Here is a 25026-nt window from a genome sequence, read left to right as displayed (position 1 = left end):
AACATCCACAATCCGACAAGCCAAACCCAACATGTGGAACCTCAAAATCGATGCGCTGGAGCTGAGCGAGGAGCTGGGGCAGTAGGCCGGTGGTGTACAGCTCCTGAGCGAGCTGGGCCATCGCTTCGGGCTGAGGCTCCTTCTCACTAGTCCCGCAGAGCACCTCTTTCATAGCAGCAAGGCCTTTCGTGACCTCGTCGCTCGCCTGAAGGATTTATCAAGGTCGCACCGGGTTAGGATTCACCGCATGCAGATCCACACTCCGATGTTGATAATTACTTCGGAAACAAAATGCATGCATTCCCATAACTGCGGCAGTGAAGCCCCCTCCACCACTCAAATCCAAAATCAATAGTGGATGGATTGCTTTGTCCGACGATGAAGGCATCATGTGGTAGATCTACTTAGTAGGCAAGGCTCAGATCCGAACTCTCGAGAGTCGTCTCCGTCTAAGACCGCTCAACCTAACGTCGGACCTCAATCTTCCCTGATGGGCAGCCATACCTGTCGGTAGGTCGTGCCTTCATTTTATTTTTTGGAATGTGCATCTTCCCAAGTACAACCGGCTATCTTGCGATGCCACCCCGTCGCCAATTTCCCACCCAACCCATCCCAACGGCCTCCATGGTGGCCCCTCGTGATGTGCACCCGTGTTAGAAAAAATGCCAGTCACCTTTTTCTTGTCCTGTTTTTCCAGCTGCGACAGGCTTTCCTTCAAATGTCGAACTATCTCGGCGGGGGTCTTGTGCGACTTCCCAAAGAGAGGCATAATGACGGTGCAGGCAGATCAAGGAAGAAATACAAACGCCAGGAATGAAGACCCAAGAGGGTCAGCGATTCCTGCGGCTGGGGATGGGAAGAAGGAAGAGTGGGGTCGTCAATTTGTATTTATTTATAAAAGACAAGTCTATATGTATTAATTTTTTTATTTATAAAAGACAAGTCTATTTCATTTTGTCTTTATTTTATTTATAAAAAAAAAGTATGTGTATTTTTTTATTAATAAAACACAAGTCCATTTGTATTTATTTATTTATAAAAGCCAAATCTATTTGTATTTATTTATTTATAAAAGCCAAATCAATTTGTATTTATTTATTTATAAAAGCCATCTGTATGTATTTATTTATTAAAGTGAAGTGTATTTGTATTCATTCATTCATATAAAAGCCAAGTCTATTTGTATTTATTTATAAAAGCCAAATCTATTTGTATTTATTTATAAAAGCCAAATCTATTTGTATTTATTTATTTATAAAAGCCAAATATTTGTATTTATTTATTTATAAAAGCCATCTGTATGTATTTATTTATTAAAGTGAAGTGTATTTGTATTCATTCATTCATATAAAAGCCGTCTATTTGTATTTATTTATTAAAATCAAGTGTATTTGTATTTATTTATTTATAAAAGCCAAATATTTGTATTTATTTATTTATAAAAGCCATCTGTATGTATTTATTTATTAAAGTGAAGTGTATTTGTATTCATTACCTTCGCAAAAGCGGAAGGTTATGTTTTGATCGCTGTGTATTTATTTGTATGTCTGTGTGTGTGTATGTTAATCGCATAACTCAAAAAGTATTCAACCGAATTGCATGAAATTTGGTGGGATGATTGGTTATTATACGGCACACATTTGATTAGATTTTGGGAAACAGATTTGCTCAAATTCTGACTATTTTTAACTCGATCGTATTTCACTCAAAGTTATGAGCGACTGAAGAAGAAGATGTCCATCCAGGACGTCATCACTATAACGCGATCTCCCGCGATCATTTCAACCTCAAAAAAAATTATAATAGCAGATTTGACAATAGATGAGGCATATTAACAAACGAATGAAACAGATTTGCTCAAATTCTGACTATTTTTAACTCGATCGTATTTCACTCAAAGTTATGCGCGACTGAAGAAGAAGATGTCCATCCAGGACGTCATCACTATAACGCAATCTCCCGCGATCATTTCAACCTCAAAAAAAATTATAATTGCAGATTTGTCAAGAGATGAGGCATATTAACAAACGAATGAAACAGATTTGCTCAAATTCTGACTATTTTTAACTCGATCGTATTTCACTCAAAGTTATGAGCGACTGAAGAAGAAGATGTCCATCCAGGACGTCATCACTATAACGCGATCTCCCGCAATCATTTCAACCTCAAATGAAATTCAAATTGCAGATTTGTCAATCGGGGAGGCATATTAACAGACGAATGAAACAGATTTGCTCAAATTCTGATTTTTAAAAATCGATCGCATTTCACATAAAGTTTCACATCGCATACACTCCCATGCCAAGTACAGAACAGTAGCTGCGGCGAAGGTATGCGCTCTACCGAGTGCCCGGATTCTAGTTCATTCATATAAAAGCCGTCTATTTGTATTTATTTATTAAAATCAAGTGTATTTGTATTTATTTATTTATCAAAGCTAAGTCTCTGTATTTATCTATCTATCTATAATTCCAGTAATCTCTGTCTGTACGTTTGTACGTCTGTTTGTCTGTGACCGCTGTTTCTCGACAACCACGGGTCCGATATACTTTTAACTTGCCAGGTATATTGCTGGGGACCCGAGGATGTGCCTTTTCAAGGTTTCATATTAATCGGACAATTACTTACCGAGCTATGTCCAAAAAACGATTCAACCAATCAGAGAGCAGCGAACGATCGCGTGTGCCGAACGTGGCGGACACACTCTGCCTCGGATGGCACATTTGAGAGCGTATTCATTTATTTCACGTTTGCAAACTATGTTGGCGTTAAACTATGTTTTAAAACGAATAAAACCGAATTTGCGATTCATTCGCTTTCCTGCGCGTTTGTGCACGCGATGGCGATTTCTTTACCAAACTCCGGAAGCCGTTCGCTTTGGACCAAACCATTGCATGTAAATAGAGGGGGGGGATTGTCACCGTACTCGCAAGCCGTTCGCTTTGGACCAAACCATTGCATGTAAATAGAGGGGGGGGATTGTCACCGTACTCGCAAGCCGTTCGCTTTGGACCAAACCATTTCATGTAAATAGAGGGGGGGGATATAATTTTAGATATAGATATAGTACGGGCAATGCCCTAGTATATATAAAACACAGTGTGTGTGTGTGTGTGTGTGTGTGTGTGTGTGTGTGTGTGTGTGTGTGTGTGTGTGTGTGTGTGTGTGTGTGTAATGTTACCGATAGGCTCCTAAACGGAGAGGCTTACGTGCTTGATATTTGGCATAGACATGGCCATTGAGCCTGGGACGAACGTGGCCGAACTCAAAATATTTGACGATCCATATTTTTTATTCATATTTACCTCAGCGCATTTCAGCGCACGGAATCAACGGAATCAGAGCAGGTGGGTGCTGATTCGCTCAGAGTGATCACGTGATGACGCTATGAACGCTATGACGCTATGAAAAAAAAATCGCTATGACGCTATGAAACACTATGACGCTATGAACGCTATGAACGATATGAACGCTATGAACAAAAAAATCGCTATGACACTATGAACGCTATGAAAAAAAAAAAAAATCGCTCGCTTTACCAAGGGGCTCGCTCTCCCCCCGTTCCCCTCCCCTCCCCCTCCCCCTCCCCTCCCCCGCCCGGCAATGCCAGGTACTTCTGCTAGTTTATTTATAAAAGACAAATCCATTTGTATTTATTTATTTATAAAAGCCAAGTCTATTTGTATTTATTTATTTATAAGAAACAAGTCTATTTGTATATATTTATTTCTTCATAAAAGACAAGTCGATTTGTATTTATTTTTTTTATCAAAGACAAATCGATTTAGATTTATTTATTTCTAAAAGCCAAGTCTATTTATATAAATTTATTTATAAAAGACAAATCTATCTGCATTTTTTTTTTTTGTTAGTATACAAGATCGAGGCTCATGAAAGAGCTAACATTAATCACACAAAAAGTCAAACCGACACATAAAACACAAAATAAGGTAGGAGAGCGGTAGACAAGATGGGGAGAGAGGGAGAAGGACACAAACACAACATTTGAGAGCAGGGACATCGAGAGAACTGTGGGAGGGAGAGGGCTTGTGGGGAGGTGGAAGAGGTATAAAACATATGGACACTGCAAGGACTTCCAGGAAAGAAGTTGGAATTTCGAAAAAGTGTATCTGGGGTGAATTAGCAGGGGTAGAAAAGATCAAGGTTTTGGATGGGGGAAGATAAGAGATGGTGGTGAACAGCTGTTTTAAAGACCTGGAGGGAGGAGTGGGATTGAAGGGAGTGGGGGAGTTTGTTCCAGAGGCGGGAGAAAAGAGGAATGAAAGAGTGAAGGTGAGCAGAGAGCCTAGATTTTGGCAGTTTAACCATAAGAGGGTTGCAGGCAGATCTTGTGCGACCTGCAGGAATATTTGGGGGACAGAGCACAGAGAGAGCTGGGGGAGCAAGGCCGGAGAGGAGTCGTTAGAAGACAGAAAGACCACCAACCTGCCTGCGATGAGTGAGTGAAAGGCCCTCGGAGTTAGCTTCATCGCAGGAGATTCCAATGATTCTGAAAGCTTTGGCTTCAACAGCGTGAAGCCGAGCTAGGTGTGAGGCAGGAGCACCGGCCCAGAGGGGGGAACAGTATTCCATTGAGCTGGGGATGAAAGCCTTGTATGTGGTGAGGAGCTCAGGTGTGCCAAGGAAAGATTCGCACGACGGAGGATGCCCAGTCGGAGACTGGCTTTGGAGGCCAGCTTGGAAATGTGGTTTTCCCAAAAAAAATAATCACAGATAGTGAGACCCAAAAGCTTGAGCGACAGAACTTCTTGGAGAGGATTGTTGAGAAAGTAGATGGGAGGGTTTTCCAGTCGGTCTTTTCGGACAGACATAGTAAGAGTGTGAGATTTGTCAGGATTGAAAGACAATCCTGAAAGACAATTTCATTATTTATAAAAGAAATGTCTATTTGTATTTATTTCTTTATTTATTTATAAAAGACAAATCTATCTGTATTTCATTATTTATAAAAGACATGTCCATTTGTATTTACTTATAAAAGACATGTCCATTTGTATATATTTATTTATTTATAAAGGACAAATCTATTTATATTAATTTATTTATAAAAGCAAAGTCTGTTTCTATTTTAATATTTATAAAAGACAAATCTATCTGTATTTCATTATTTATAAAAGACATGTCCATTTGTATATATTTATTTATTTATAATAGACAAATCTATCTGTATTTCATTGTTTATAAAAGACAAATCTATCTGCATTTCATTATTTATAAAAGAAATGTCTATTTGTATTTATTTATTTATTTATAAAAGACAAATCTATCTGTATTTCATTATTTATAAAAGACGTCCATTTGTATTTACTTATAAAAGACATGTCCATTTGTATATATTTATTTATTTATAATAGCCAAATCTATCTGCACTTCATTATTTATAAAAGACATGTCCATTTGTATATATTTATTTATTTATGTATCTATAATTCCAGTAATCTCTGTGTGTTTGTATGTGTGTATGTGTGTATGTTTGTCTGTGACCGCTGTTTCTCGACAACTACCGGTCCGATATACTTGAAACTTGCCAGGTATATTGCTGGGGACCCGAGGATGTGCCTTTTCAAGGTTTGAAATTAATCGGACAAGTAGTTACCGAGCTATGGCGATTTCTTTACCAAACACTGCAAGCCGTTCGCTTTGGACCAAACCATTTCATGTAAATAGAGGGGGGGGGGTTCTGTGGTCGTTGCGAATGGACCAAACCATTCATGTAAATAGAGGGGGGGGGGGGGTTCTGTGGTCGTTACTGCCACGTGGTTTCAAAGTTTTTTTTTGTTGTTGTTGTTTGCACGCATGTTTTTTTGCACCCACGTACGGGCACGCCCTAGGATGTTTACACACACACACCCCTACACAAATTTTTTTTTTTTTTTTTTTTGGCAAGGAACGGGCACCCACGTACGGGCACGTCCTAGCTTATATATAGTACGGGCATGCCCTAGTCTATCTATAATTCCAGTAATCTCTGTGTGTATGTTTGTATGTTTGTATGTTTGTATGTTTGTATGTTTGTATGTCTGTGACCGCTGTTTCTCGACAACCACGGGTCCGATATACTTGAAACTTGCCAGGTATATTGCTGGGGACCCGAGGATGTGCCTTTTCAAGGTTTGAAATTAATCGGACAAGTACTTACCGAGCTATGGCGATTTAGCCGTTCGCTTTGGCGTTGCGAATGGACCAAACCATTTCATGTAAATAGAGGGGGGGGGTTCTGTGGTCGTTGCGAATGGACCAAACCATTTCATGTAAATAGAGGGGGGGGGATTGTCACTGTACTCGCAAGCCGTTCGCCGTTCGCTTTGGCGTTGCGAATGAACCAAAACATTTCATGGACCAAACCATTTCATGTAAATAGAGGGGGGGGGGGATTGTCACCGTACTCGCACCCACGTACCCACGTACCCACGTACGGGCATTGCACCCACGTACGGGCATGCCCTAGTAATAGACAAATCTATCTGTATTTCATTATTTATAAAAGACATGTCCATTTGTATATATTTATTTATTTATAACAGACAAATCTATCTGCATTTCATTATTTATAAAAGAAATGTCTGTTTGTATTTATTTATTTATAAAAGACAAATCTATCTGTATTTCATTATTTATAAAAGACGTCCATTTGTATATATTTATTTATTTTTAAAAGACAAATCTATCTGCATTTCATTATTTATAAAAGAAATGTCTTTGTATTTATTTATTTATTTATAAAAGACAAATCTATCTGTATTTCATTATTTATAAAAGACGTCCATTTGTATTTACTTATAAAAGACATGTCCATTTGTATATATTTATTTATTTATAAAGGACAAATCTATTTATATTAATTTATTTATAAAAGCAAAGTCTGTTTCTATTTTAATATTTATAAAAGACAAATCTATCTGTATTTCATTATTTATAAAAGACATGTCCATTTGTATATATTTATTTATTTATAAAAGACAAATCTATCTGCATTTCATTATTTATAAAAGAAATGTCTATTTGTATTTATTTATTTATTTATAAAAGACAAATCTATCTGTATTTCATTATTTATAAAAGACGTCCATTTGTATTTACTTATAAAAGACATGTCCATTTGTATATATTTATTTATTTATTTATAATAGCCAAATCTATCTGCACTTCATTATTTATAAAAGACATGTCCATTTGTATATATTTATTTATTTATAATAGACAAATCTATCTGTATTTCATTATTTATAAAAGACATGTCCATTTGTATATATTTATTTATTTATAACAGACAAATCTATCTGCATTTCATTATTTATAAAAGAAATGTCTGTTTGTATTTATTTATTTATAAAAGACAAATCTATCTGTATTTCATTATTTATAAAAGACGTCCATTTGTATTTATTTATTTATTTTTAAAAGACAAATCTATCTGCATTTCATTATTTATAAAATAAATGTCTATTTGTATTTATTTATTTATTTATAAAAGACAAATCTATCTGTATTTCATTATTTATAAAAGACGTCCATTTGTATTTACTTATAAAAGACATGTCCATTTGTATATATTTATTTATTTATAAAAGACAAATCTATTTATATTAATTTATTTATAAAAGCAAAGTCTGTTTCTATTTTAATATTTATAAAAGACAAATCTATCTGTATTTCATGATTTCTAAAAGACATGTCCATTTGTATATATTTATTTAGTTATAAAAGACAAATCTATTTGTATTTCATTATTGATAAAAGACAAATCTTTCTGTATTTATTTATAAAAGACAATTCTATTTGTATTTATTTATAAAAGACGTCTATTTGTATTTATTTATAAAAGACAAGTCTATTTGTATTTATTTATTAATTTATTTATAAAAGACATGTATTTGTATTTATTTATAAAAGACAAATCTATTTGTATTTATTTATAAAAGATGTCTATTTGTATTTATTTATAAAAGACATGTCTATTTGTATTTATTTATAAAAGACAAGTCTATCTGTATGTATTTATTTATAAAAGACAAGTCTATCTGTATTTATTTATAAAAGACAAGTCTATTTGTATTTAATTATAAGACGTCTTTGTATTTATGTATAAAAGACATGTCTATTTGTATTTATTTATTTATAAAAGAGAAGTCTATTTGTATTTATATATAAAAGACAAGTCTATCTGTATTAATTTATTTATAAAAGACAAATCTATCGGTATTTATTTATAAAAGACATGTCTATTTGTATTTATTTATTTATTTATAAAAGAAATGTCTATTTGTATTTATTTATAAAAGACAAATCTATTTGTATTTCATTATTTATAAAAGACAAATCTATCTGTATTTATTTATAAAAGACATGTCTATTTGTATTTATTTATAAAAGACAAGTCTATTTGTATTTATTTATTTATAAAAGACATGTATTTGTATTTATTTATTTATTTATAAAAGAAATCTATTTGTATTTCATTATTTATAAAAGACAAATCTGTCTATTTATTTATAAAAGACAAATCTATCTGTATGTATTTATTTATAAAAGACAAGTCTATTTGTATATATTTATAAAAGACATATTTATTTATAAAAGACAAGTTTATTTGTATTTATTTATTTATAAAAGAGAAGTCTATTTGTATTTATTTATAAAAGACAAGTCTATCTGTATTCTGTATTAATTTATTTATAAAAGACATGTCTATTTGTATTTATTTATTTATTTATAAAAGACATGTCTATTTGTATTTATTTATTTATTTCTAAAAGACAAATCTATCTGTATTTCATTATTTATAAAAGGGAAATCTATCTGTATTTATTTATAAAAGACAAGTCTATTTGTATTTATTTATAAAAGATGTCTATTTGTATTTATTTATAAAAGACAAGCGCATTTGTATTTATTTATTTATTTATAAAAGATATGTATTTGTATTTATTTATTTATTTATAAAAGACAAATCTATTTGTATTTCATTATTTATAAAAGACGTCCATTTGTATTTATTTATAAAAGACAAGTCTATTTGTATTTATTTATAAAAGACATGTATTTGTATTTATTTATTTATTTATAAAAGACAAATCTATTTGTATTTCATTATTTATAAAAGACAAATCTGTCTGTATTTATTTATAAAAGACAAATCTATCTGTATGCATTTATTTATAAAAGACAAATCTGTCTGTATTTATTTATAAAAGACAAATCTATTTGTATTTCATTATTTATAAAAGACAAATCTGTCTGTATTTATTTATAAAAGACAAATCTATCTGTATGTATTTATTTATAAAAGACAAGTCTATCTGTATTTATTTATAAAAGACAAATCTATTTGTATTAATTTATTTATAAAAGACAAATCTATGTGTATTAATTTATTTATAAAAGACAAATCTATTTGTCCACATGAATCGTAAGAGACAAGTTGCAGGACTTGCACATGACAGCATGTTGAGCCTCAACCCAAGACCTCAATGACCACGGGGCACCATGGTGGACACTATACGTCATCGTCGATGCCTCCAGGGCATGTCAGGCCTGGCTGCAGGTGTACGTAATATGTCAACATGAACATGAACCATTCGGCGAGTTTGTGCTTCACGGTCGATGAACAGACAAAGCAAGATGACAAAACTCTTCCTCCAAGACCGAGGACACACCCTAGGCAAAGGTAATGATCGCAGCAGGCCTTGGGTCATCGGCCGGACAAGTACACGGTCATCGAGGGTCTTAAAGCACGAACGGACGGAAGACAGACGTCGATGAAGAAAAGGAGAAAGAGCAAATGGAGTAGAAAATAAATAAAAAGGAAGGACGACGGACGGCAATGAGGAGACGGAGGTAAACGCAGGTGTGCGACGAGACGCCGCGGGTCGACCTTCGAACCCGACATACACGTCGACCTCCATTTACCACACAAAGACCACACACTTGACGCCTCACGCCCGGTTACCTTTCCCGTGCCTCCTACTCGATGCGCGGCGTCGTGACGTCTCAGCTGGTCGGCACGGCGCATGCCCGGAAGCACTACGACGTCCGTCAGGCGTCACGTGACCTCTCAGCTGGCCCTCACGGCGCATGCCCGGAAGTAGCGTCGCGTGACGTCTCCGCATATCGTTTTGTTTTTAAAAATTATTTATACAGAATATATATCTATATATACGATCACGTGCTGCCATATTGTTGAATTTACACCATTCTGATATATAAATTATATTCTTATTTTGAATCACGAACAACGAGTCGTGCCATTGATCCTCGAACCATAAAGAACCATAAAGAACCATAAAGTGGGAATATGTAACGTTTTTCAAACCATGAGGCCACCACTAAAGAGTAATGCAAACCTTGAGGCCACCACTAAAGAGTAATGCAAACCTTGAGGCCACCACTAAAGAGTAATGCAAGCCTTGAGGCCACCACTAAAGAGTAATGCAAACCTTGAGGCCACCACTAAAGAGTCATGCAAACCATGAGGCCACCACTAAAGAGTAATGCAAACCTTGAGGCCACCACTAAAGAGTCATGCAAACCTTGAGGTCACAAGTAAAGAGTCATGCAAACCATGAGGCCACCACTAAAGAGTAATGCAAACCTTGAGGCCACCACTAAAGAGTAATGCAAACCTTGAGGCCACCACTAAAGAGTAATGCAAACCATGAGGCCACCACTAAAGAGTCATGCAAACCATGAGGCCACCACTAAAGAGTCATGCAAACCTTGAGGTCACCACTAAAGAGTCATGCAAACCATGAGGCCACCACTAAAGAGTCATGCAAACCATGAGGCCACCACTAAAGAGTAATGCAAACCTTGAGGCCACCACTAAAGAGTAATGCAAACCTTGAGGCCACCACTAAAGAGTAATGCAAACCTTAAGGCCACCACTAAAGAGTCATGCAAACCATGAGGTCACCACTAAAGAGTCATGCAAACCTTGAGGCCACCACTAAAGAGTCATGCAAACCATGAGGTCACCACTAAAGAGTCATGCAAACCTTGAGGCCACCACTAAAGAGTCATGCAAACCTTGAGGTCACCACTAAAGAGTCATGCAAACCATGAGGTCACCACTAAAGAGTCATGCAAACCTTGAGGCCACCACTAAAGAGTCATGCAAACCTTGAGGCCACCACTAAAGAGTCATGCAAACCTTGAGGCCACCACTAAAGAGTCATGCAAACCTTGAGGCCACCACTAAAGAGTCATGCAAACCTTGAGGCCACCACTAAAGAGTCATGCAAACCTTGAGGCCACCACTAAAGAGTCATGCAAACCTTGAGGCCACCACTAAAGAGTAATGCAAACCTTGAGGCCACCACTAAAGAGTAATGCAAACCTTGAGGCCACCACGAAAGAGTAATCCAAACGTTGAGGACACCACTAAACAGTCATGCAAACCTTGAGGCCACCACTAAAGAGTCATGAAAACCTTGAGGCCACCACTAAAGAGTAATGCAAACCTTGAGGCCACCACTAAAGAGTCATGCAAACCATGAGACCACCACGAAAGAGTCATGAAAACCTTGAGGCCACCACTAAAGAGTAATGCAAAACTTGAGGCCACCACTAAAGAGTAATGCAAACCTTGAGGCCACCACTAAAGAGTCATGCAAACCATGAGGCCACCACTAAAGAGTCATGCAAACCTTGAGGCCACCACTAAAGAGTCATGCAAACCTTGGTGCCACCACTAAAGAGTCATGCAAACCTTGAGGCCACCACTAAGGAGTCATGAAAACCTTGAGGCCACCACTAAAGAGTAATGCAAACCTTGAGGCCACCACTAAAGAGTAATGCAAACCTTGAGGCCACCACTAAAGAGTCATGCAAACCATGAGGCCACCACTAAAGAGTCATGCAAACCATGAGGCCACCACTAAAGAGTAATGCAAACCTTGAGGCCACCACTAAAGTCATGAAAACCTTGAGGCCACCACTAAAGAGTAATGCAAACCTTGAGGCCACCACTAAAGAGTAATGCAAACCATGAGGCCACCACTAAAGAGTAATGCAAACCTTGAGGCCACCACTAAATAGTCATGCAAACCTTGAGGCCACCACTAAAGAGTAATGCAAACCATGAGGCCACCACTAAAGAGTCATGAAAACCTTGAGGCCACCACTAAAGAGTAATGCAAACCATGAGGCCACCACTAAAGAGTCATGCAAACCATGAGGCCACCACTAAAGAGTCATGAAAACCTTGAGGCCACCACTAAAGAGTAATGCAAACCTTGAGGCCACCACTAAAGAGTAATGCAAACCTTGAGGCCACCACTAAAGAGGCATGCAAACCTTGAGGCCACCACTAAAGAGTAATGCAAACCTTGAGGCCACCACTAAAGAGTAATGCAAACCTTGAGGCCACCACTAAAGAGTCATGCAAACCATGAGGCCACCACTAAAGAGTAATGCAAACCATGAGGTCACCACTAAAGAGTCATGCAAACCTTGAGGCCACCACTAAAGAGTCATGCAAACCATGAGGTCACCACTAAAGAGTCATGAAAACCTTGAGGCCACCACTAAAGAGTAATGCAAACCTTGAGGCCACCACTAAAGAGTCATGCAAACCATGAGGCCACCACAAAAGAGTAATGCAAACCTTGAGGCCACCACTAAATAGTCATGCAAACCTTGAGGCCACCACTAAAGAGTAATGCAAACCATGAGGCCACCACTAAAGAGTCATGAAAACCTTGAGGCCACCACTAAAGAGTAATGCAAACCTTGAGGCCACCACGAAAGAGTAATGCAAACCTTGAGGACACCACTAAACAGTCATGCAAACCTTGAGGCCACCACTAAAGAGTCATGCAAACCATGAGGCCACCACTAAAGAGTCATGCAAACCTTGAGGCCACCAGTGAAGTCATGCAAACCTTGAGGCCACCACTAAAGAGTCATGCAAACCTTGAGGCCACCACTAAAGAGTCATGCAAACCTTGAGGCCACCACTAAAGAGTCATGCAAACCTTGAGGCCACCACTAAAGAGTCATGCAAACCTTGAGGCCACCACTAAAGCGTCATGCAAACCTTGAGGTCACCACTAAAGCGTCATGCAAACCTTGAGGCCACCACTAAAGAGTCATGCAAACCTTGAGGTCACCACTAAAGAGTCATGCAAACCTTGAGGTCACCACTAAAGCGTCATGCAAACCTTGAGGCCACCACTAAAGAGTCATGCAAACCTTGAGGTCACCACTAAAGAGTCATGCAAACCTTGTGGTCACCACTAAAGAGTCATGCAAACCATGAGGCCACCACTAAAGAGTCATGCAAACCTTGTGGTCACCACTAAAGAGTCATGCAAACCTTGAGGCCACCACTAAAGAGTCATGCAAACCTTGAGGTCACCACTAAAGAGTCATGCAAACCTTGAGGCCACCACTAAAGAGTCATGCAAACCTTGAGGTCACCACTAAAGAGTCATGCAAACCTTGTGGTTACCACTAAAGAGTCATGCAAACCTTGTGGTCACCACTAAAGAGTCATGCAAACCTTGAGGTCACCCCAAAGAGCCATGCAAAAGGCAAATCAGCATTCACTGACTCGGGGCCTATTGTTCCAGTCACAATGTTGATTATTCCATTTGGATGTACTAAATGATGCACTGGAAGATCGATGGAATAATCTAATATCTCCAGAATCTCATTTTATACGTGAATTCATCTCTTCCTTCAGTACAGTAAATTCCTCCTTGGATTGGCTACCCTTCGTTGCTGCTGCTTATACACCGCCTCATTACCTTTGCGTCCTGATGCACTGTCACCACGATTTTGAGGTTTACAAGATTGTTTTTCAAGTACGAATAAAATGATATCTTTACAAGAGACAAGTTTTAATGATATATCTCTCAGCCAAGTAGCCCTGAAGCCATATAGCGATGTTCACTGTTTATAAACAAACCCACCATATCCGCGCATGCGCGCTGTAAATTTAAATTTTTAAAAACTGTAAATTTCACAAACCTGACAAGAAATGTGTACTACAAACACGAGTGTGCGCTGTTGGGTTCCATTGTTTTCTCCGAATGGCATTTATCCAAGCCGATCGTTTGGGTTCTTTCTCTGGAATTCTATAGAAACTTATTCCCGAGTTCTTTTCAAATGTATTTGCGCAATTAACAACACAGCAGCTCACAGGCATTGTCCTTGAAATGGTGTCACGTCAATGATCGTAAAACTTCACCACTTAGAGACGGCCACCATGGTTGGTGTTTTGCCAACCAAAACAAAGAATTGTCAACCAAACATTGTGTATTGAACATGACTCTGCCAACCAAAAACAAAAACAGTTAAATTGTGTCGTTATAGTTAAATAACCGGTAGTTAAATTGTGTATTGGTAGTTACATAACCGGTAGTTAACTTGTATATTGGTAGTTACATAACCGGTCGTTAAATTGTATATTGGTAGTTACATAACCGGTCGTTAAATTGTGTCTTTATAGTTAAATAAACGATAGTTAAATTGTGTCTTTATAGTTAAATAACCGGTAGTCAAATTGTGTATTGCTAGTTACATAACCGGTAGTTAAATTGTGTATTGGTCGTTAAATAACCGGTAGTTAAATTGTGTATTGGTAATTACACAACCAGTCGTTACATTGTGTATTGGTAGTTAAATAACCGGTAGTTAAATTGTGTCTTTATAGTTAAATAACCGGTAGTTGAATTGTGTCTTTATAGTTAAATAACCGGTAGTTAAAATGTCTTTATGGTTTTAAAAAACCGATAGTTAAATTGTGTCTTTATAGTTAAATAACCGGTAGTCAAATTGTGTATTGTTAGTTACATAACCGGTAGTTAAATTGTGTATTGGTCGTTAAATAACCGGAAGTTAAATTGTGTATTGGTAGTTACATAACCAGTCGTTAGATTGTGTATTGGTAGTTAAATAACCGGTAGTTAAATTGTGTCTTTATAGTTACATAACCGGTAGTTAAATTGTGTCTTTGTAGTTAAATAACCGGTAGTTAAATGCTGTCTTGGTAGTTGCATTACCGGTAGTTACATTGTGTATTGCTAGTTAAATAACCGGTAGTTAAATTGTGTATTTGTCGCTAAATAGCCGGCAGTTGAATTGTGCCTTTGTGGTTAGCTAACCGGTAGTTAAATTGTGCATTGGTAGTTAAATAACCGATTGCTAAATTGTGTCTTTATAGTTAAATAACCAGTAGTTAAATTATGTATTGGTAGTTGAATAACCGGTAGTTAAATTGTGTCTTGATTGTTAAATAACCGGAAGTTAAATTGTGTATTGGTAGTTAAATAACCAGTAGTTAAATTGTGTATTGGGAGTCAAATAACCGGTAGTTAAATTGTGTATTGGTAGTTGAATAACCAGTAGTTCAATTGTGCATTGGTAGTTAAATAACCGGTAGTTAAATTGTGTATTGGCAGTTAAATAACCGATAGTTCAATTGTGTATTTGTAGTTGAATAACCGGTAGTTCAATTGTGTATTGGAAGTTGAATAACCGATCGTTCAATTGTGTCTTTAAAGTTAAATAACCGGTAGTTAAATTGTGTATTGGGAGATAAATAACGGATAGTTAACTTGCATCTTGATAGTTAAATGACTGGTAGTTAAATTGTGTATTGGTAGTTAAATAACTGGTAGTTAAATTGTGTCTTGTTGGTCTCAGTCTTGTCATGTTGTTATGCTTACAGGTCTACCTTTAACTGTTATTTATTTATTCATATACAGCCTGTGCCTGATTGGCTGCATCATTTTCTGGGGGCATGGCACATGACACACGTACGCACATGAATGCTTAATCCTGCTTTTCCCTTCGCAAGTGCAGGGTAACTAGAACGACACTCTTCAACGACACTTTTCCCTTCGCTCACATTATTGCATCATTATACATACCTCTACCAAGTTTGATTTAAATCCCTTCAGCTGTTCTCAAGTTATCACATTTTTACCTGACATGACCTCTGACCTTTGATCTGTTGATGCCATAATCCAATCAGTTCTCTTTGCATCATATATACTTATACCAACTTGTTAAAAATCCCATCACTTGCTCACAATTTGGCGTGGCGACATAATTGTTACTTAAAATGACCTCTGACCTTTGACCTCCTGACCCCAAAATTTAATCAGTTCTTGTTTACATCATTATACATGCTGGATCGAACGGCCAACCCCCGCGCCAGAGATGAATACCAAGGTCCAGTCGTTCCAGTTTGAAGAATCAGTGGTTTATTACTACTAGGGCATGCCCGTACTATATATATGCCCGTACTATATATCTATCTAAAATTATATCCCCCCCCTCTATTTACATGAAATGGTTTGGTCCATTCGCAACGCCAAAGCGAACGGCGAACGGCTTGCGAGTACAGTGACAATCCCCCCCCTCTATTTACATGAATAGTTTGGTCCATTCGCAACGACCACAGAACCCCCCCCCCCCCCCTCTATTTACATGCAATGGTTTGGTCCATTCGCAACGCCAAAGCGAACGGCGAACGGCTAAATCGCCATAGCTCGGTAAGTACTTGTCCGATTAATTTCAAACCTTGAAAAGGCACATCCTCGGGTCCCCAGCAATATACCTGGCAAGTTTCAAGTATATCGGACCGGTAGTTGTCGAGAAATCGTTGTCGCATACATACACACACACATACACACAGAGATTAGTGGAATTATAGATAGATAAGTCAACTGAGAACACGGCCGTGGAGAGGAGATTTGACGAGGTGGACAAAGCACCTGAGACCATCGCCAAAGCCACTCTAAAGCAGAATCGTGGTGGCACGTACAAATACAATTCAATAAATGGCCTCTAAAGGTGGTTTTTTTTTTTTTTTCATCAGATAACAACAGTCATAAAACGTTACATGTGCCAGGTGCTGTCCTGGAGACAAAGAGAAGTCAGAGATGTTTACGACTTTTCACTATCAGTAGGATCCGGCCGGTTGGGAGAAGAACTCCCTCGGAGCCAATCTAACATGTTGAGTTAGTCCAGGCCTTGTGAAGCTGTACCGTAAGAAAACACGCAGGGTCCCACGCATAATTAATTGTTTTTCCAGCGCGCGTTTTCATTCCAAATTTAACAGAAGATGCTTTATTATTTTAGCAGAAGGCCACTACGAGTTAGCTAGTGAATACTATATGTTATATTCCCATATCTGGATCCCTTTCATCCCAAATTGGTTATAAAAGTTATATTATTTAAAGTCCCTACAAGTCTCAATTACAAAGGGATTATGGCAAGCTAACTATATAATACTACGAGTTACAGTGTTATTATTATTAACCAGTTAAGAATACGAGTATATAGGTTCGATCCCGACACTCGCCCTTTTGTTTCTACAGAAACCATATCGCATAAACAACTGGTACGAGTAGAATTGCAGGAGCCTCTTCGTCCTCGGCAGTGCACTTCCTTACACCATTTTGCACCCGGGGCATTTCCCAACCCACCCTTGAGGCAGCGTAGGTGCAGCTGAAATTCCCCCCAATCAAAGGGCGAAAGCGCAACAGGCATGTACAAAGTTAAGGCAAAGCGACCCCCAAATTCCCCCGTCCAATTGTGGCAGATTATCCCCGTCCCATGGCGGTAGATTATTCCCAATCAGTCCTTCAGTGTTGACTGAAATGACTCTTGCATGATCGGCATCAATTTGCAGTGATGCATTCTCCAACGGCTCGGTTTCCTGCTGTACTTGTGCAGTTATCGCAAAGAGAAATCCATGTCCTCCATGTCAAAAACCCCATAGAGATCTAATCTATCAAAATCACATTCATTTAGGATAAGGGGAGACATATGTGGGGAATTAAACGACACTAATTGGGAGTGGTTTGGGGAAAAGCAATCACTGCTGTCTAAAGACGCGTCGTCCAAGTACTCATTCGGATCGGTGGATAGGACCATAGCCTTCGCCGGCGCTTCCTTCGGCCTCCCTACTGCAAAGTACCTTCTCACACACACAAGCACAAGAGCTTTCATTAGAATCAGTAACAGCACAATCACAATGATCACTCCTATAGCGGTTAACACCCACATTACTATTTTCCCACCCCAGGATTGAAACCAAGTGGTTATCCCTAAGTCCTCGCGATCTAGCCTATCTCTGGTCAGGCCCAAGCCCACCTTCCTAATCTCGTCAATCGCCTCCTGAACCCTTTAGAATCTGGCGTCCCTTTAGACACTCTAAGTCCTTTGGGCCTCCCTGCATGGCGAAGGTAATGGCTGTTATGGTGGTGGTGTTGTCTCGAAGCGGTACCCTTCAGATCATGGGGCCGGTTATGTGTACTGGTTCAGTTCCCGGTATTATGTATGCACAGTTGGATATTCCCATTTCAAGATTTCCTGATGCTTCCAGACAGACGACCCCCTTGTCTGCTCGCACCCATACCGGTTTTGGCCTGGTGGAGGGGGAGGTTATGTGTATGGGGTTAATGAATTGTCTTTCACACTCACAGTCCTGATTCACACCTGCCCTCTCGATTGTTGTAGCTATACAGGAGGGCCCCATGGGATCAGAACACATGTCATTACGGGAATATGGTAGTGCGTGCATTTTGATACCCGCCCCTGAACTCTCTGGGAAGGGCATGCTGGACCAGCATCGGTCTTGCTCATAGACCTCCGTAATCTCCCTATTCACTCCCCAGTAGGTGTTTGATTCCCCCGGTTTCATACTCGTTATCTCCCTATATACTTTCTTTCTTAAAATTAATCTTTGCAGTTTCCTAATGGCTGGCCGACCTCGCTTCCCACCTTTAATCGAGCAATACACGGCTCGGCTAGTGGAGTTGCCAAAGGCGACCTTAAAGGCCAACGAGAAGCAGCTCCGTCCCCAATGATAGCCTAGTTGTATCACCCGGGAAGTGTCATTTATGTATAGCATTTCTATATGTTCCTGTATTGGGGAGGAGGCACAGCCAGGGGCGGATCCAGGGTGTGGGGGGTGCAGGGGGTGCGCACCCCCCCCCCTTAGATCCAGGATGAGGGTGCAGGCAGTGTGAATCTGCTGAATTGTTGGACCAGGGAAGAACACAAGGAACTGCAGAACCTTCCAAGAACGCACGAAATGCCGTCTCTGACGATCAATTTTCTAAAATTTCCAGGGGGAGGACCCCAGACCCAACCTTTATCCCACCCCCAGCGCTATAGTTTCACCCCCCCCCCCCCCCCACGTCTTGAAATTCCTGGATCCGCCCCTGCGCACCACTTCAATACTGTCTGGGTGTTAAGGGGCGTCAAACCAATCAGCCCCCTCCATTGACCATGGTCGTGTCTCTACACAGGGGAGCACTCTCTATGAGTTTTTCGCCATCCTCCACGGTCAATTCTCTGGGTAGCATGGGACTTCCCCATACCTCTCGTTCTTCCCACTTGGCGGTGCAAATTGTGGGTTCTCTTCCTCGTAAATCCAGGCCAGGGCAACCATAGGTATCTCCCTTTGTGTCTTTGGCAAATAGGTTGGGAACGTTTGAGGTGACCCCTTGGGCGATTAAGCCTATGCCCCATGCCAGGGCCAATGTCCTACCCAGTCGTCCCATCTTTGGGTTCAGTGGGGATGGCCAATTTACAGTGAGTGGCATGTATCCAGGAAGTCTTACCCTTGCAGAAGACTGTGGTTAGTGTGGTCAACAATATCTGCAGAGGCCCGATCCACCGTGGCTCGAGGGTGGTCTTCCTGGTGAAGTGTTTTACCAGTACCTGGTCACCCGCCTTGATGTTGTGGATGGCGTGGTCTGTTGGTTCCGGCAGCGCATTGTCATACTCGTGCGTGGACGCTGTGTGCCAGAATTGTTTCCGAGCATCCAACAGAACCCATTATTCCAACGATAATTTTAAACAAACCAATTTCCTCTAATCCACCCAGCCATTGCCTGGGTCCCGCTCTCAGCATATCATGCACCTGTTCACCATGCACCTGTTTACTGCACCTGTTTCGGCCTCTGGCTGTCTTATATGGTCTTACATTTATATTGTTCTTACATTGTTCGTACATTATTGTTATTATATTGTTCCAAAAATTGTAATAAAGTCCAATCCTGGGTCTCTCCACTTCAATCCTCCAGAATTTCCCAATATCTGCATTCAATTCTGAAAAAATGCCCTCTGACCAATATAATTTTACAACTAGAATGGCACTCGGTGGTTGGCCACATCACTCAATGGTGAAGAATCACTTCAACAAAAATTAAATAATTCTCACATCCGAATCCAATCGTCTGTCCCCGCGAAGCACGCCACATTCCCGCCAAAAGCCCGTCCAAAAGCCCTATCATGTGTTCAATCAAAATTTGCACTGGTCCTTTCCATTACCTCCCTTTTTTATTTATTTATTTATTACAAATCAAACAAATAAAAAATAACCTGGTCCGTTTATCAACCTGGACGTTTGTTTTTTTTCGAAATGGAGTGCTAGTTCTCGTATGTATTACTGTCGTCAAGACTCTTTGTCTGTGGCCCATATTGGGTGAGTGCAGGTGTCCTGTTTGCTCCCTCCTGGGTTGGTATGTCTGGAGATGCCCTCTGTTGACAATGTGATGCATGTATCAGGTGGTTTTACCTCCATATCTCGCTGCAGTGTGCAGCCGACAGCACCTGGTAGTGGTGACCACCTGGTAGACCAGCCCACCTTGGTGGGTGGGGGCTGTGTTTCCTCCTGAAGTTCCTGATCAGAACCAAGCTACCTGTAAATGGACACTTTTGACAGTTTTCATTAGTTTTCCACATAAAGACAACACGTTATCATTCAGGTGGTGAACATTTACCCAGTACGCCTGCCGGCTGTCAGTCGCACCACCACCGCTGCCAACAACCATGACGTCCCTTTTCCCATTGCCCAGCGGCCACGATGCCTCCAAACCTCCAAAGAAAACTATACCAAGCACCGTCCCCGTTGATCCGCAATGCCATAACCACAACCACGGCACCCATTACGTCATTGTCAACAATAAGGCCACAACATAAACAGAGATCCGCAACATCCTGGCCGATCAACATCTCCACACTCGAATGACATCGCACACCACAACACCACAACGTGACCGCCCGGCGCAATCAGCACCACCACCCTTTAAGGTCAAATTCCATCCACTACTGACACAACCATCTTCTTTCACAAACTAACTTACAAACCTCAAATGCTTCACAACCATTCACAGCAGGTGACGGCAACCACTCGTCCACCTACCATCTGTTGTGTTCCAAAAGGTGACCCGACAGACGAGCAGACAGACAAACCCAGTGGCAACCCCCAACGTGTCGACTGCCACGATTCTGTCTGCAGGCACTCACCTGTCACCTCTTTGAAATCCGTGTTTCAGAAATATAACTCCATGGCCGGTTAGACAGCCAGACAGACACAGGGATGAAACCATAGCATCCATTCTCCTTAGGTGGTGAGTTCACGACCCTAACTCATCAAATATTCATATTCAACCATCCAAGCTTCACACAACAATTGCTTGGTCAACTTCAGCCCATCTTGGCCCTCCAAGAGTTCCGGAGACAGATAGACCACGTGAACATTTTCTGAAATCCACATGGAAAATGCCTTTGAACACACAGTTAAATCTCAAAGGTCATTTTCAATGTGGAGTCTCCAACCCACATGATCCCTCCAGCCAATCATTTTCACATCACAAAGATGGATGTTCGGGTGTCCCATTTTCTATAATTAGTTGGTATCTTTCATGAAGAGTATGTGAATTATCACCGGCGCCCTAAACGGGTCTGCTTTCTCTCGATTAACTCGTCCTAATCCCATTACAAATCTCATTAAATCTCATTTCTTGTCAGGCAGGGAGACTCCATAACGTGTGCTCCATCCCTCGGATAGACGTTAAAACTGGGAATCCTGTCTACTGCCAATATAGTTGGTGGACGAAAAAGATCCCAATTGTCATTCGCCAAGAGCAGGTGAGCTATCGCCGGCATTCTGAACAAATTCGATATTCTGAATTCAATTCAACGAACTCCAAATTCCTGCCCCAAATGCCGCTTGCAACATTGCTCCAAAGGCAACGGCAGCCCATCCAGTGTAACCCTCCGCAAGAAACCGCTTCATATCAACGTTCATCCGAGAGCTCTCCCGACCGAATTCGCATCCGCACAACACCATTTAGCGCCCCCACAAGACCATGAACCACCTCCAATCGATCTGCAGCCTGCCATACACTCGTGCCCCCCCCCCCCCCCGGGCCTGCCCCCACAACGGGAACAACAACCGCCCACAGACCCGTGCGGAGAACGAAGGCGGGGGCACCGAACGAGATCCGACATTCCAAGTGATCAATTGATCCTAACAGCAAGGCCCACAAAACGATCTTCAACAGGTCACACACATATCCCCCACAGAGGTACCATCTCATTCGTTCACAAATTATGTACGCAATTTTAGCCTGCGCAGCGAGCAGTTAATTTTTTTTCATCCTTCCACTTGTTCACCTGCGTTTTTGGTTTTATTCACATCTCCCACAGGCCGCTTCCGCGCAGCGTCATGTGACTAACGTAAGTCTTATAAAGAACTTAAAAGAGGAACAAAGAACTCCATTAAATCAAGAATTCAAAACTTCAAAAATTGCAGCCAATCCACAGCGGCATCCGGCCAATTTAACCAACCACTACAACAATAGCCAACGAGCAGTAGACACGCCAAAATCCACATATTACGTATGCATGCCAGTGGATGACATTTATTTATTTATCACAATCGACGATCGCTCGATTCCGCGATCAATTTAAAGCAACACCGCGATCAATTGTGGCTCAATCCAATGGACACCACCAGGACGTCGACCCTCGGATAGACGTTAAAACCGGCATCTCTCAAACATCAAACATCCGGCACGGATTTCCCCGCACTTCAAGCAGGCAAAACCTAGCCCCAAATTCTCCGCACCTATTCACAGGCGAGGTCACAATCATCCGGTCGGCCGACATGCCGCATCCCGGAGCACACCATCACCTCACGACACTCTCTCGTGACTATCCTCCACAGCCCACAGACCTTGTCCGCAAGATATCCCTGCAAAATCAAACTCCACCTACAAAACTCCCTGCCTCCAATCCCACATCACCCAACCATCGATGATGCAACGACCCATCACAAAATGCCCACCTCCATCAAATCCCTGACCACAACTTGGTCTCTCAATCCAATCCCAGAGGGCATTTGCATTCAATTTCCGGGAAGCACTCTGGGAAGCTTTTCCTTACCTCCAACCATCATACATGATGACCATATGATGATACATGACACATGATACATGCCAAATATATCACAAAATACAAATGTACAATGAATAAAAGATACATGATACATGATGTCGAAGAATGCTTGTCCACTTTTGTGACTGGAAAAATATGTACATGTTGTACACAACCTTCATATCATGACAATATTCACATCATTTGAAGCACACACAGTGGTGTTGCACACCAAGTGGTGTCGACACACTCGCATTACTCGCACACCTACCTGCTCACTCGCACACCACGTGACCTGTCAATGAGCACACTTGCGTCGCACACAATCTTGTCTCTTTGTACAATCTTGTCCAACAATCCTCATCCATGTTCCCTCCGCACCATTCAAAACACTCACACCGCCACACATCCATTTTGAGCCCATGAACGATACACAACTCCGCACTTATTTACACCTCCTTCATACACAAGTACACACGAAGGAAGGAAAGCCACCATCGGACATCATGTATTCATTCATTCCACCAAAGATCATTCCATTCATGCCGGGGGAGGGGGGGGCAGAGGGGGGTATGGGTGAGTCGGGAGGGCAGCAGCGCCTGGTACTCGGGGAGGTAGTCCAGGTGTGGAGGGGGTGGGTATGGGGAGGGGGGCAGTGGGAGCGGAGGGAACAGTGGAGGGGGAGGGGTATGGGGGGAGGTGGGATGGCAGGGATCCTGCCCTGCTACAAATCCTGCTACATCCTGTCCTGTTTCGGTATCTACAAAATTAATCACTGGCATTAATTTCTCCCGGTTCATCCTTCCTTCTCCTGACCCTGGTCTCTACTTGACCTGACCTTGTAGTTTCCTCTACCCTACCAAGCCTACCTGGTAGCTGCGCTTCATCCTTCCTTCTGGCCATTTCCCTCAGGGTCTTCGTCAGTTTAGTCCAATTCTTCCTTGGTTCCTGAGAGGCAAGCTCTCCTTGCTTGGGGCCTACCCCATAGTTGGGCCCATAGTTTTACTAAGATCCCTTCAGCCGTTCTCAAGTTATCGCGGTAACGAAAACCTATCACGGGTGGACGGACGGATGTGAAAAGATAACGCCTCAGGCGACTTGGTCAGTGGAGGCATAAAATGGTGCAAAAGCGGGTCCCCTCAACTACAGTCCAATTGGTTTACTTCCAGTCATCAGCAAGGTCATGGAATCCATCATCACAGTCGACATAAAATCATTCCTTTTCTGCAACAGATTCATCTCAGATCATCAACTTAGATTCAGACCTGGACACTACATTGGCAATGCTGCTACTACTACTCTCCCAAAAATGGATGGAGGCCTTCAATACCAGATATGAGATCATGGCCGTCTCTCTGTACATATCTTGAGCCTCCGATACAGTCTGGCATCCTGCGTTGCTCTCAAAACTCTCTGCCTATGGAATCCAAGGCCAACTCCACTCTTGGGTGGCCTACTTCCTCCACTCTCAGAGTCAATGTGCGGCCCTCAATGGAACCCTTTCATCTCCTATCCCTTTCAAGGCTGGAGCACATCAAGGCAGTGTTCTAGGCCTCATCCCATTCCTATTCTTAATCAATGATCTCACTGACTCTGGAGAACCCTCTCTCTCTTTGCTGATGACTCCACTCTCTGTCGTGACATCCCTCATCCTTCTGACAGACAGGTAGCAGCCTCTTCGCTCTCCTGAGACCTTGACAAAATCACAATTTAGTGAAACACTTGGAATATGTCTTTTTATCCTGAGAAATCCCACACACTCGCTCTCTCTTTCCGAAAGGACCGTTCCGCAAACCCTATGATCTACTTTCTCAAGGA

At 40.8% G+C, this 25026-nt stretch overlaps 1 protein-coding gene across 2 annotated transcripts in view; it reads right to left on the bottom strand.

Annotated features, from left to right (window-relative positions):
- The window catches only part of CAB39 (calcium binding protein 39), a 51581-nt gene extending 41484 nt beyond the window's left edge, over window positions 1-10097 (bottom strand). Inside the window, exons 1-3 of one of the 2 annotated variants that reach the window (XM_068101930.2) lie at window positions 9971-10097; window positions 674-846; window positions 41-205 (exon numbers count right to left, since the gene is read on the bottom strand). In XM_068101930.2, coding sequence (XP_067958031.1) covers window positions 41-205; window positions 674-769 — 261 coding nt within the window. In that variant the 5' untranslated portion in view covers window positions 770-846; window positions 9971-10097. Of the gene's footprint in view, window positions 1-40; window positions 206-673; window positions 847-9930 lie in introns of both variants that reach the window. The other variant, XM_068101931.2, reaches the window with a different exon arrangement.
- Window positions 10098-25026: the final 14929 nt, after the last annotated feature.

The sequence above is a fragment of the Myxine glutinosa genome, chromosome 5, assembly GCF_964187855.1.
Source record: "Myxine glutinosa chromosome 5, kmMyxGlut1.1, whole genome shotgun sequence".
In the NCBI taxonomy this organism is placed as follows: domain Eukaryota; kingdom Metazoa; phylum Chordata; class Myxini; order Myxiniformes; family Myxinidae; genus Myxine; species Myxine glutinosa.
This window is presented reverse-complemented; position numbering and strand designations above follow the sequence as displayed.